Raw genomic sequence first — 12,215 nt, forward strand, 5'->3', positions numbered from 1 at the left:
ATTCTTATTCTTCTTCTTATTATTATTTATCAAAAGAAGATAACAAAAAAACCCTAAATCTTATCTTCTTCATTTAGCCACCCCCAAAATCTCATTTTCTCCTTTGCAATCCCATGTCTTCGATCGTTGGTTCATCAACTCTTTCTTGAATTCCATGGTCTTGGCTATGAAGGATTTCTTATACAAGAGTACCTATGAGTGGAAGCGGATCTTTCCAATTCATTATGACATAATTTCTACACATACATTATAACAAACAAATATGCATTGAAAACAAAAATTACCGGCATGCCTCAAAAGATAAAATACAAGAGAGTGAGAGACTTACCAGTTGAAGACTTAATCTCGATCTCACCATGAACGAACTTCTCTCGCTCTTTCTCGTCCAACAAGCAATCACTGAGCAACACCACGATCGTCTATACGAACAACAACGCACGAACAACAGACAATGGGGACGACACCACCACTCGAAGCCCTTAGTATTCTCGGAATGAGAATCCAAAGAGTGGACTTCGATGGAATTGGTAGAGGGGAGGAGGAAAAGCTATCGTGTACTACGATCAAGCAAGTGGGAGAATGAAGAGACTATTGCATAGTCGAGTGCTTGATAGTCTAGGTTGGGGTACACGATCGTGTAGTAATTGCTAAGCAATCGTCTATAAAAAGGTAAGTGATCGTTTAGTTACGTAAGGCTCTAAGCGATTGTCTAGTAGAGGTAAGCGATCGTTTAAGAAACCACGGGCGATTGTTTAAGAAACGCGAGTGTGCGATCGTTTAGTAGGCGGGCGATATCATATAGGCTCTCAACACTAAGCGATACAAGGCTTTCACACCGTGAGCAATTTAGCATATCTTTTGCAAAATGAAAACTATTTTCATTTTATTCTTCAGTTACTAGAACTGAATTGAACTTCCCACTATCGCATGAATTTGGAGAAAACTTCGGCCAATTATCTCATAACAGCCCAATTATTAAATTAATAAATATAATCATATTATATTCTTAACCTATAGTTTGATATCATATATCAACTATAGTGTTTTATTTTTTACTTGATATAAATCATATTTATATCCAATTTCCTCCAAAATAATGTATCTCATACATTTAGTCAATCATATCATATATAATTAACGAGTTCAATTATCCCTCTTATCAATTTGAACATTTCAAACTGATCCAAAAACTAATTCTCAACTTATATCCAAGCTACCAAGGGGACCTTATGGACCTATGACTCGAAGCTCCAACTGTATGTGAATAGCTGACCAAACTCTTTAGCCACGAGATCCACCATCTGTTAACTACCAGACATTTTACTAAAGACCAACAGCTGAATTCTTCTTACCACAAATATATTTCTGTGTCCATCGAATATAACCAATCATGAGTACGATAATCCTTCATAGATGCTCGTAAGTACACCTGGGCCAATTTACCGTTTTGCCTCTATAGTTACATCTCACTCCTTAAGTACCACTGATCCTTCTAATGAATAATACAACATAATCCAACTATGCGTGAACACCTCTCGAGCCATGAGAAGGTGTGTGGCGCTATATCGTTCAAGTCCTAGAATCAGCCTTTAAGAGAGCTATCTATCTACTTACCCTTGCTTCCGGGAGGGAATGAATTCCATCTTGTGCAGCTGAGTTTCCAGCTCCCAAATCAGACGAATCCTCAAAGTGGTAGGTTTGAGTCGGCAAACTGGCCACTCGCACCCATGTAAATCAAAAGACCGCCCTCAATGGCAGGAGTTCCCAACTCAGTCAGGATTGAGGTCATGTTACTTATGGTCATCCTAGTGAAATGAAGACTTTATCATGAACGGTGTCATATAGTGAAACGTTAACACTTCATGGTCAGGTTTTATACAAACTCTTTGTATAGGACGCCCCTGCTCGCATGTCCCCTACACGAACGATCAGGATCAGACCATCTGTGACAAGTCACAACACTTGTAACTATTCCACAAAGCGGGCTGCATTTGTAGCATTACTAGGATAAGGTTTCCCTCCTATATCCATATACTACAGACCATTTTGGTTATCACTTAAGACATGATCCATTTGTATGTCATCACATACATGCTTAAGTTACATAAAGACAGCCAGAGATTTTAGTTTATTGGTTTGTGGTAAAGCAAATAATACATCCATATGAGCAAAAACAAGAAGTGAAGTAAATATCATATATTATACATCACAAGGTTCGTACAAACTATTTACAAACTATAGGACACGAGACTTTAGGGCATCAATCCCAACAGGCTAGCTTTTAACGACCACTCTCACCAGCTTGCCAACCTTTTTTGCTTGCACACATGTTTTATGCTTTAGTTTCTACTTTGAACATCATTTTCAATAATGACGTTTTGGGATTGATAATGTTTAAAGTTGGCTTTCAAGATCCAATAAGTAAATGATCACATGGAATGAAGATGATAAAACTCCCTACAACTGGTTTGGTGTCAAACACAATCATACTTCCAATGGTCACATCGTCATGAAGTTGAATTCCTTCACATATTCACTTGCCAACAACAACCTTACTGGTAAAATCAACTTTGTTCTTTCTCACATTGAAGGAAGTCTATTGTTGTATATATTCATCGACTGCTCGTCATCTTCCCTTGCATAAAGACCATATTGGGTGATTTTTCTGGAATGTTTAGATACTATATATTTGTGGCTCTAGAATGTCTAGGTAGAGTGTATTTGTGGTATTCGTATTGTCTTTGAAGCAGTGTATCTTTGCATTTTCATTTGTACTTAATTTTGTTGTTTTAAGGTAGTTTTGTCATTTACTAATTAGTATTTTCGTTTTGCTATTTTTATAATTTTGAAATTTTTTTGTCATTTTTTCATATGAAACTTTAAAATTTGTTGTTTCTCTTGTCAGCCCTAAAAGTAGCAGACGTTTAACTCAAGTTAAAATTTATCTATCTATCTATCTATCTATCTATATATATATATATATATACATGTATATAGAAAAATTGTACACTTAAGCAATATATGTTATTTTGGAATAGTGGTAAAGTATTCAACTTTTTCCACAGCATCTAAGTCCAAGTCCAACTCCAAAGGGTTAAGTTCAAGAATAATGTATTTTTTTTTTTTAAAGTAATGACAAAAATAGGGTACATAAAAATAAATTATAAAAGTAAAGTGGAAAAAAAAGTATTGACAAAAATAGGACAGCAAAATCGTGTATCCGGTAGATTTTTGTCAAAATCGTGTATCCGGTAGATTTTTGTTAAACCTCTATGTCAATGAAGACCAAACTCATGGACGGGGTCCACGATTTCTATATTTTTGTTATTTTTTAAATTATTTTTCGATTTAGATTGACCAGGTCCATAGTTCTAAATCTAACCACTATTTTTCTCAAATTATTTTTTTGTCCTTATTTGGAAAAACAAAAAAACTTCATTTTATTTTTCACCACTTCAATCTCCATATCTGAAGAACCCAAGAAAACTTAATCATCGCCACCGTCCGATCCTCCTCCGCCACCGCCCTAAGAACTCTCCAAAGATGTAGCTAAGGAGAAAACCGTCTTTCCACCACCACCCAAACCCTCTTTTTTTTCCTCTTTGTTTTCTTTATTTTATTTTTATAATATTTTTTAGCTCAGAATTTTCTTTACGGTTTGTTTGGTTGGTGGGAAAAAAAAGGAAAAAAAAAGGAAAAAAGGAAAAAATTATATATATATATATTTGAAGCTCTACCTTCGATTCTGATGAAATTTGATTTAATTTTGATTTTGTTGTATACATTTAAAAATTTAAATTTCACAGTAAAAGATTATCCGAAAATACAAAAAAAAAAAAACTAAAAAAATAAGAGAATAAGACAAAAGTTGGGGGAAATGAGAGAAAAAAAAGCTAGCCTTAAATTCGTGGATTCGTGGTTACGAAATAGTGGGACTCGTCCACGATTTAGCCTTAAATCGTGGAATCGTGGACGGGGTACACTATTTATCTGCTGATTTGAAATTCGTGGACCCTGTCCCCGATTTCACAACCATATTTTTGTCAATAGTTTCAAACCAATCATATTTTTTACAATAAATATTAAAATAAAATTATTTTAAAAAAAATTCCCTACTCTGAACTTTTTTTTTTTGAAAATTCCAATCTTAAACTTTTTTTTTTGGGTACAATTAAGAGTAGGAAATCTCGAACATCACACTTAGTAGTTATGCATCCATATGTTAATTGAGTTTGGCTCGTTTTGACATTTCAATCTTAAATATTAATAATCATAGCAAACTTCATAATTATTAATGTATTCATTTGCTAATTCATCTATGCTCGTTTTGGTATTTCAATCTTAAATATTAATAGTTCTATCACTTTGCTGTAAAAATATTATAATTAATGTATCGTTTTATTTCTGAATATATATGTGTATATATATTTGAAATTTTTATTTAATTTTATATTAGTTCATTTGTAATTTACTTAGCAAGATAGTTAAATTATTATTTACAAAAAATATTTCTCTTCATAGCAAAGTGATAGAATTATTAATATTTAAGATTGAAATGCAAAATGAACATAACTCAATTAGCATATGAATGCGTTAATAACTATGAACTTTGCTATAACTATTGATATTTAAGATTGAATTGTCAATATGAACATAACTCAATTAGCATATGAATGCGTTAATAACTATGAACTTCACTATAATTATTAATATTTAAGATGGAAATGCTAAAACAAGTATAACTCAATTAGCATACCGACGTGTTAATAACTACGAAGTATGTGGTTCGATTTTCCCTATATCAATTATACTAAACAAAATTTAATATCGAAATTTAGAAAAAAATGAAAAGAAAAACATTTAGATTTGGACATGAACTTAGGTGTGATGGAAAAATGTCAATGCTATACCACTATTCCAAAATGGATATATATATATATATAAACTACACATTTTTCTTAACTTGTCTCAAAAGTACCACTTTTTTCCAAATTATTTTTAAAGCTATCCTATTGTCTTAATAAACCAATTCTTTCCAACTTAATGACTAAAAATGTAATTTTACCCATAAATATCTTGAGACCACCAAGTTACTTATAAGAGTTGTTGTTTACATTGATGTTGCCTTTGCCTGAGGGTCTATGAAGTAAACGATGATGTTCTGAGTTCAACTTTGAGTGATTTCAGTCCACATAATCGTCATCTTATCGGGAACTTAATAACATTAAGTAACGTGAATCCACAAAATCAATTGGTAGTGCCACGTTGTTTCACGGTCAACTCTATCTCTTTTAAGAATATTCCCATCGCTGTTATCACATCACTCATTTTTCTTGTTTCACACTTGATGTTTTTCTCTTGTGAGTTGCGATGGGATAATATATACGACAAAAATGTGTTGTCATATGAGAGGTTCGTGTTTATTTGATTTCTAAAATTTTCAAATTATAGAAGACTTTGAGCTTTTGCTTTTTTGAGATTCACTAATCTATTACACACAAAACTGAAAATTTTGGAATTTTATTAGATATAAAATTTAAATTTACATCTAAATATATCAATTGTTTTTAAAGTTTGAAATAGTTACAGATTTGCTAACACGTATTTTGAAGTTAAAAAGAGGATGTTTGTGCAAAGAAGTTGGAATTGTTATCCCAATTTCTTGTTTGGTTGAAAGAATCGAACACATCAGTTTCATATTTTATTAAGTGCATTTTTTTGGAGTGATTTTGAAATTGTTAAAATCACTTTTCTCATTTCCAAAATTACTTTGAAATATATTTTTAATCACTCAAAATTAATTTAATATTTAAATTTAAACTTTTAAATGCAAATTTTATATCATCAAAATTAATTTTAAATGATCAACAATAGTTTTAGAGTAATTTAAAAAATTTAAAATAATTTTAACCATTTCATAATCATTCTTACATATTTTAACTTTTTTCCATTGTGAGCTCCTGACTAAACAACCTCCATAATCAATAACTTAATTTCTTGTCCCAGAACGTTTATTAAGGAATAGGGGTGTGCATAGTTGGTTCTTTGGATAAAACTGAAGATCGAAGTGAGATGTTTGGTTTATAAGAGGGAAGAGCTGCTTTGGTTTAGGTCAGCACGGTTCAGTTTTTAACTAAAATTTCATTTTTTTTATTAAAAAAACAAAACAAGACAAAACCTTGAAGATGTTATGATTTTGAGATGGAAAAGCTGTGTGCAATTGTGCATCCATTGAAGTTCAAGTTGAAGACTGGCCCGGAGACTTGAAAAGAAGCTAAAGATGAAAATTTGAAGAGAAGTTGAAGATGAAACTTGGTCGTGGAGAGTCGAGACTACGAGAAACGAAGAGAGGAGAAGAAAGGCGACGTCAAAGATGAAGGTCGCCAGAAGTGGCAGCAAGAAGAGAAGAGAGGCGAAGAATATGTGATATCGATTGAGAGAGGAGAATTAGAAGTTAGAAAAGGCAGTGGCGTGGAGATGCCGATTGGGACTGGGGAAATCGTGGAGTCTAAAGGTGGAGGAAACGGTGGCATGCGTGAAGAATGAAGTGTTCGATTATCTTTACCAATAAATCGAAGATTCTAAAATGTTGAGAAAATTCAGAAATAAAATAAATACTAACTTTAAATTTCATATACTAAACTTATAATTTAATCTTATTTGATTTTTGCACAAACTAAATGACATCGATGTTAACTAATAACTCAATCTCAACCTTCATTTGAATTCTTATTTTTCTTTCAAGAATAAAAAATGAATTCTTATTTTTTGGAACAAATTTAATAGGGAGACACACTAGATGTCCCCTTCATTTGAAGGGATACGTAGGATTTTGACTAGCGACATTGAGATTTACACGTGGCGTGATCTCTAAGCGTTTAGTATTCGTGGGACGGTCTGGTTTGAAAAACGGGCTACCGGTTGGTTCGGTAGAGGGTCACTCAGATGTGGGGTTTAAGCGAGGTTGGAAGTTTTTCAAGAGGGTTTTGGAGATCGCCATCAGTATTTTCATAGAGGGTAGAAATGAAAATTAGACTACAAAGTGGTAAGAAAACGCATCGATTCCCACCCTCCCTACAGTCTGCAGTTTTGTGGGTTTCTTTTTTTCTTTCCAAATTTTGAATTACTGGGGAAAAGATCTAAACTTTGATATTCGTATGTCATTACTTCCTCAAGATAGATGTAGGTGAGCAAGCAATTTTCGATTCATTTTCTTTGTAAATGAAGCTTTTACTCAATAATTTGGATTGCTGATGATAATCTAGTCTGATCCCTGTATCATATTGTTAGTGATGATCATTACTTTTATGGGGTCATGGATCTCTTTGAAGATTTTGTTAGCAGTTCTGATCTTGATCACTTGTAATTTTTGGGGTTTGTTTGTGTTTTGGAATTCTGAGGCTTTTTATTTTCCAATTCAGCCACTGCAAAAGCCTTTCACTTATCCTTTTTAATTTAATAAATACTGAGGACTTAGAACTACAGTAAATTGTTTTTGGAATGGTATGAGTATCTGATCGTGTGATTTACTGTTTTGAGGTTGATGTATGTGTACAAAATTTATTTATTGTTGTCATCTTCAGGGAGGATTAAGAGTGTATGTTACATTTAATTCCTTGCAGCTGATCATGTTTTGTAGAATGGTTTTACCTTTACAATTGTTCTCCCACCAATTTTCCCTCTGAGCCTTTTATATTAATCAATTACATTTATATGTATGTGTGTTTGGACCTTGTTAATTGGCCTAGAACCAGATTGATTTGGTTTGTGGAGCTTGCAAAGATTTGGATTAAGTTTTGATGTTTCTGTCACTGAGCTTTGGCTCTTCCCAGTAGTCTAGAATATGGTTTCGATGGGTATCAGGTGCTACCAGATCAGCTTGGTTGCATATCTTTCACTGTTTCATTGCATCCGTGTCTTATGTCAGGTCTCTGTTTCTTGGACTCTAAATATTTTTTATGGCTGCTGTCTCTACTCTTACTATTTTTTAAAAATGGTTCTTGTCTGTACTCTTTTTAATTTTTTTTTTTATGGTTCTTGTCTCTTCTCTGGGGATAGAGCAAGGGTACTACTAGAAGTAGAGTTGATGACAAACAGATGCATGCATTTGACTTACTGGCCTCTGTAGCTGGAAATTTTTCGTTCAAGAGGGACCCACCAACATCTTTTGATTAGGTAATGATCTAAAATTATGTATGGAAAAGTTGTTTGAAAGCGTCACATTGGCAGGAAATGTTCTTTTTCTTATTTTTGCTTTACTGGTCAAGATCAAGATTGTAGTTCGAAGGAACATTTTTCTTTGCATGAAGAATGTCCTTTAGGATTTGCTTCCGATGTTGTGATTTCTTGTGCTACAATGAACACCTCAAATTCTAAGGTGTTGCTGAAAATTTGAAAAAACAGAAAGCCATTGAAATGGAAAATCCTGTTCACGAAGTTGGCTTTGATAGTCACATCAAGTCATGTGGTCGCAGTTTAGATGGTGGATATGAGACTATGGTTGAAGATAAGTCTGAGAAGGTGATGAGTGGTGTTGATATTGCGGCGAGCAGGTCTCTAGATCCGGTAGTATGTGGCTGGAATCCACAAATGTGGATTGGTTCAGAAAAGGGTTTCAAGGTTCCCCCATGCAAGGACCACGGTCCTCAGCATCCTTGCCCCACAAGCCAAGAGGTAGTTGTAAGAGATGATGACAACAACTCCTTTGGGTGCATTTACCCAACTACCTCAAGAAATTCCTTCAGGACATCTCCTTGTAATAAAGGCCACAGAATAAGAAAAATATTGGCTTCAAAGAACAGGAAGGTTGCTGCAAATTATGGAGCTAAGAAGAAACCTAAAGCAGGTAATGTGCCTGTACCATTGGATAATTCAGTTAATACCTGGTCATGTTGGCTTGTTTTTAACAACTATTCATTATGTCCTATTTCATATGTAGGTGGGTATAAAAGGAAATTTAATTTCAATAAGAGAAACCCCTACAAGAACCAAAGATCTCAAATGAATATCCCTTTCAAAAAGAGGAAACTCTTTGATGGTTGTTTGTCTGATTGCAATGGCAGACGAATGGTTGATAGAATTTCTGATTCAAATGCAAGTGCAAGGGAATCTTCTGGTTAGTATCTGGAGATAATGGAGCATTTCAAATATGAATTCCTGCTTTTATTACTTAGATTTCTTTTACTCCTTATGGCTTACTCATAACAATTTCAAAATGATCTTGCAGCCCATGGGAAATCATCTTTGGTTGCAGGAAATCAGGGGGATTCTCGTGGTATATAATCTCTAGGATACACAATACTTTGACGTGATCAGTGTCTAAACATTTAAACGAGAATCTTATGAAGATGTTTTTCTTTGTTCTTAGTGAAACTGAGGATAAAATCTTTCAGGGTACCTGAACTTTTCATTGAGATTCCTGAAACCGCAACCGTCAGTTCACTGAAGGTATGGTTGGGAAACTACACTTCCTGCTTCAGCATGTGTTCTTGGAGATGATAAATACATCATTTGTACAAGTCCTATATTATAATTTATAGTCTTGCTCATGGAGGAAATATATTTTCCCTTGGTATTGAACGCTCTAGCATAAAGGAATACTTCTTACAATATTTCTCTCTAGTTTACCTCATTCTGATAAATGACTTGCTAGAACTTCACTACTTTTTACAAGGTGTTGAACATTCTATGAGGAAAAAGTATATATCAATTTTCGGGAAACACTTCTTCTACCATGCACGTTCACCCTGATGTATCAATTTTGCTGTTGTCCTGTGTTCTATGATGAGATGATTTAAAAGACTTTGGGCTGTCATTGAATTATTAGTGTCTGCCTAATGTTTCTTTTTGTCCCCTTTCCATTCCTGACCCAGGACTGCTTCAAGTTGACTGAATAAATGATTACTAGTTTCTCTTTTTCTGGTATTTGGTCTTCATCTTTCTTCTTACTATGCCATTGTTCTGCAGAGGACGGTAATGGAGGCAGTGGGCACTATTATTGGTCATGGTATACATGTTGGCGTAATCTTACGGGGGAAGAAGGTCAGGGATGATAATAAAACCTTAATTCAGACTGGAATTTCTTGTGATAACCAGGATGGGTGCCTGGGATTTACACTAGAGCCTCACTCTTCACAAACCTGTTCATCTTTCTGCCATGGACAGCCTCCCTCTTCGCTTCCTTGTAGTAGTACTCTTGAGACTATAAATGGGTATTCCATTTTCTTCATAAAATTTAATGAAGAGTCAACATTAATGACCATGTGAACCATTCATGCTAATGGTCTTAATATGCACATGCTCATCCTTTACTCTTTCCTCCATATATTACCTATCATGCCTCTAGTGCACACTTCGTTCTTGTCATCCTATAGTGCGGTGTGTGCATAGGCAGAACTTTTTTCATTTAACTTCGCATACTGTTAAGGATACAGTGTTTTCAGTAATCAGTTATATTGTCAAAAAACATGTCGGTAAGAGGTTTGAATTTCCGCCTCCACATATTGTTGAACTCGAGAAGAAACACTTTCATGATATTTGGCTTAGCTCTGAAAGTAATATTTTAATTCATTCTCTTTTACTAGATGCCCTCCCAAACCAACTGTGAATTATTCAGGCAATAATTCTACATTATTGCTTGAGACTCATGCAGCCAAGGCGAGTAATTCAACAGAGAGTGTTCGTGAGCCGGTGCCCTTTCTTGCTGATACCCGAGTTGAGGAAAGATCATCAGATTCTAAATCACTAGTGACTGTACCAGCCATGGCTGTGGACGCCCCAACTGTGGTTCCGATTTGTCAAAAATCTCATCAATTTGAGGTTGGCCATCGTAGAATGCGTAGACCCTTTTCTGTTGATGAAGTGGAAGCCCTTGTTCATGCAGTTGAAACACTTGGTCCTGGAAGGTACGTTGTTAATACCTCAACTATGAGTTAAAAAAAAAAAAAAAGACAACTCTAAGTTTCCTTATAATCACAGAAGCAAAAATTGGACCAAATTGTGCAACTTTTGCAAGTACACGTAGATTAAAAGTAAAAAGGATCCTCATATGCTTCATTTACCTGTAGGTGGCGTGATGTTAAACTACGAGCATTTGACAATGTGAAGCATCGTACTTATGTTGATTTGAAGGTATCGTACCTGATCTATCTATACTTATATTAACATCCCTTAAACCCCCTTTTGTAAATTCACTCATCCTGATAATAAAATCTTAGAAATGGGTTCTCGAAGGCTTATAACGACTTTTTCACCAAAATAAGCACACCAACAGTGATGTGCATGTATTTCTTTTCTTGACATTGGAGGTTCAGATATACATATCGTACAATTCTTTTTTACAGATTTTATTTTCCAGAAGACAACAAGTTTTTGTAACATTTGTAGGACAAGTGGAAAACATTAGTGCACACAGCAAAAATATCCCCTCACCAAAGGAGAGGAGAACAAGTTCCTCAACAACTTCTGGACAGAGTCCTCACAGCCCTTGCTTATTGGTCTCAACAACACCAACAAATCAAACATCATCCCCCAAAAACTTGCCTTCTTCAACAAAACCTTCCTACTACTAAATCCATGTAAATCTTCCTTACCCTTTTTTCTAAGAAAGCAATTCTGTACAAAAAGAAAAAAAATGTAATTACTAGGAAAAAAAAGTTGTAAATTTGCTTTGTTCTGGCTTAAAACTAGGCTCGTTTGTACACTTTATTGCATGCAGTGGCTGGCTCGTCGTGTAAATTACTATGATCCAATAAGAGTGTGTCAATAGAAATTGATCTATTCCTCAGTATTTTGTTGTTTTCTTATTTTAGATTTCCAATTGGATTTTAATTTGGAGCAGGTGTAGATATAGTAAAATGTATTACAGTAAAATTTAGTTTATAGATTTTGTTATATTTACAATTTTTTAAAAATGTTACTATATACTTAATTAGTTTTAAAAGTGCCACACATTACAATTATCCTTTTAATTTTGATCTTTTGAACGTTTACTGTGCATTGGAACTTTTGATTTTCATCCTAATAAATTTTTGACACATCACTTTCAATGTTGACTTAACAAATAACAATTGATATTTGGCCCAACAGATTGTCTACAATTTATAATCTTGAATTTTAAGAATTTTATCAATTTAAACTCTAAATTAATAATTGCATTAATTTAAATCTTGAATTTCTTTATTTAAACTAATTTTCTATTATGTTTTATTTGGATA

At 34.0% G+C, this 12,215-nt stretch overlaps 1 protein-coding gene across 4 annotated transcripts; it reads left to right on the forward strand.

Annotated features, from left to right (window-relative positions):
• Positions 1-6,889: 6,889 nt before the first annotated feature.
• Positions 6,890-11,788, forward strand: LOC120088386 (telomere repeat-binding protein 5-like). Of its 4 annotated transcripts, none has more exons than XM_039045636.2 (10): positions 6,890-7,045; positions 8,059-8,175; positions 8,404-8,845; positions 8,939-9,115; positions 9,227-9,274; positions 9,368-9,447; positions 9,967-10,211; positions 10,584-10,904; positions 11,067-11,130; positions 11,343-11,788. In XM_039045636.2, exons 3-10 carry the CDS (start codon positions 8,416-8,418, stop codon positions 11,568-11,570), a joined length of 1,593 nt encoding a protein of 530 aa, XP_038901564.1. In that variant the 5' UTR covers positions 6,890-7,045; positions 8,059-8,175; positions 8,404-8,415; the 3' UTR covers positions 11,571-11,788. The 4 variants fall into 4 exon arrangements, with proteins under 4 accessions (XP_038901564.1, XP_038901563.1, XP_038901570.1 ...); XM_039045635.2 differs by having other exon boundaries at positions 6,999-7,186; XM_039045642.2 differs by having other exon boundaries at positions 7,000-7,186; positions 11,386-11,788.
• Positions 11,789-12,215: the final 427 nt, after the last annotated feature.

This window comes from Benincasa hispida, chromosome 10, assembly GCF_027475165.1.
Source record: "Benincasa hispida cultivar pf3 chromosome 10, pf3_genome.v1.1, whole genome shotgun sequence".
NCBI lineage: Eukaryota > Viridiplantae > Streptophyta > Magnoliopsida > Cucurbitales > Cucurbitaceae > Benincasa > Benincasa hispida.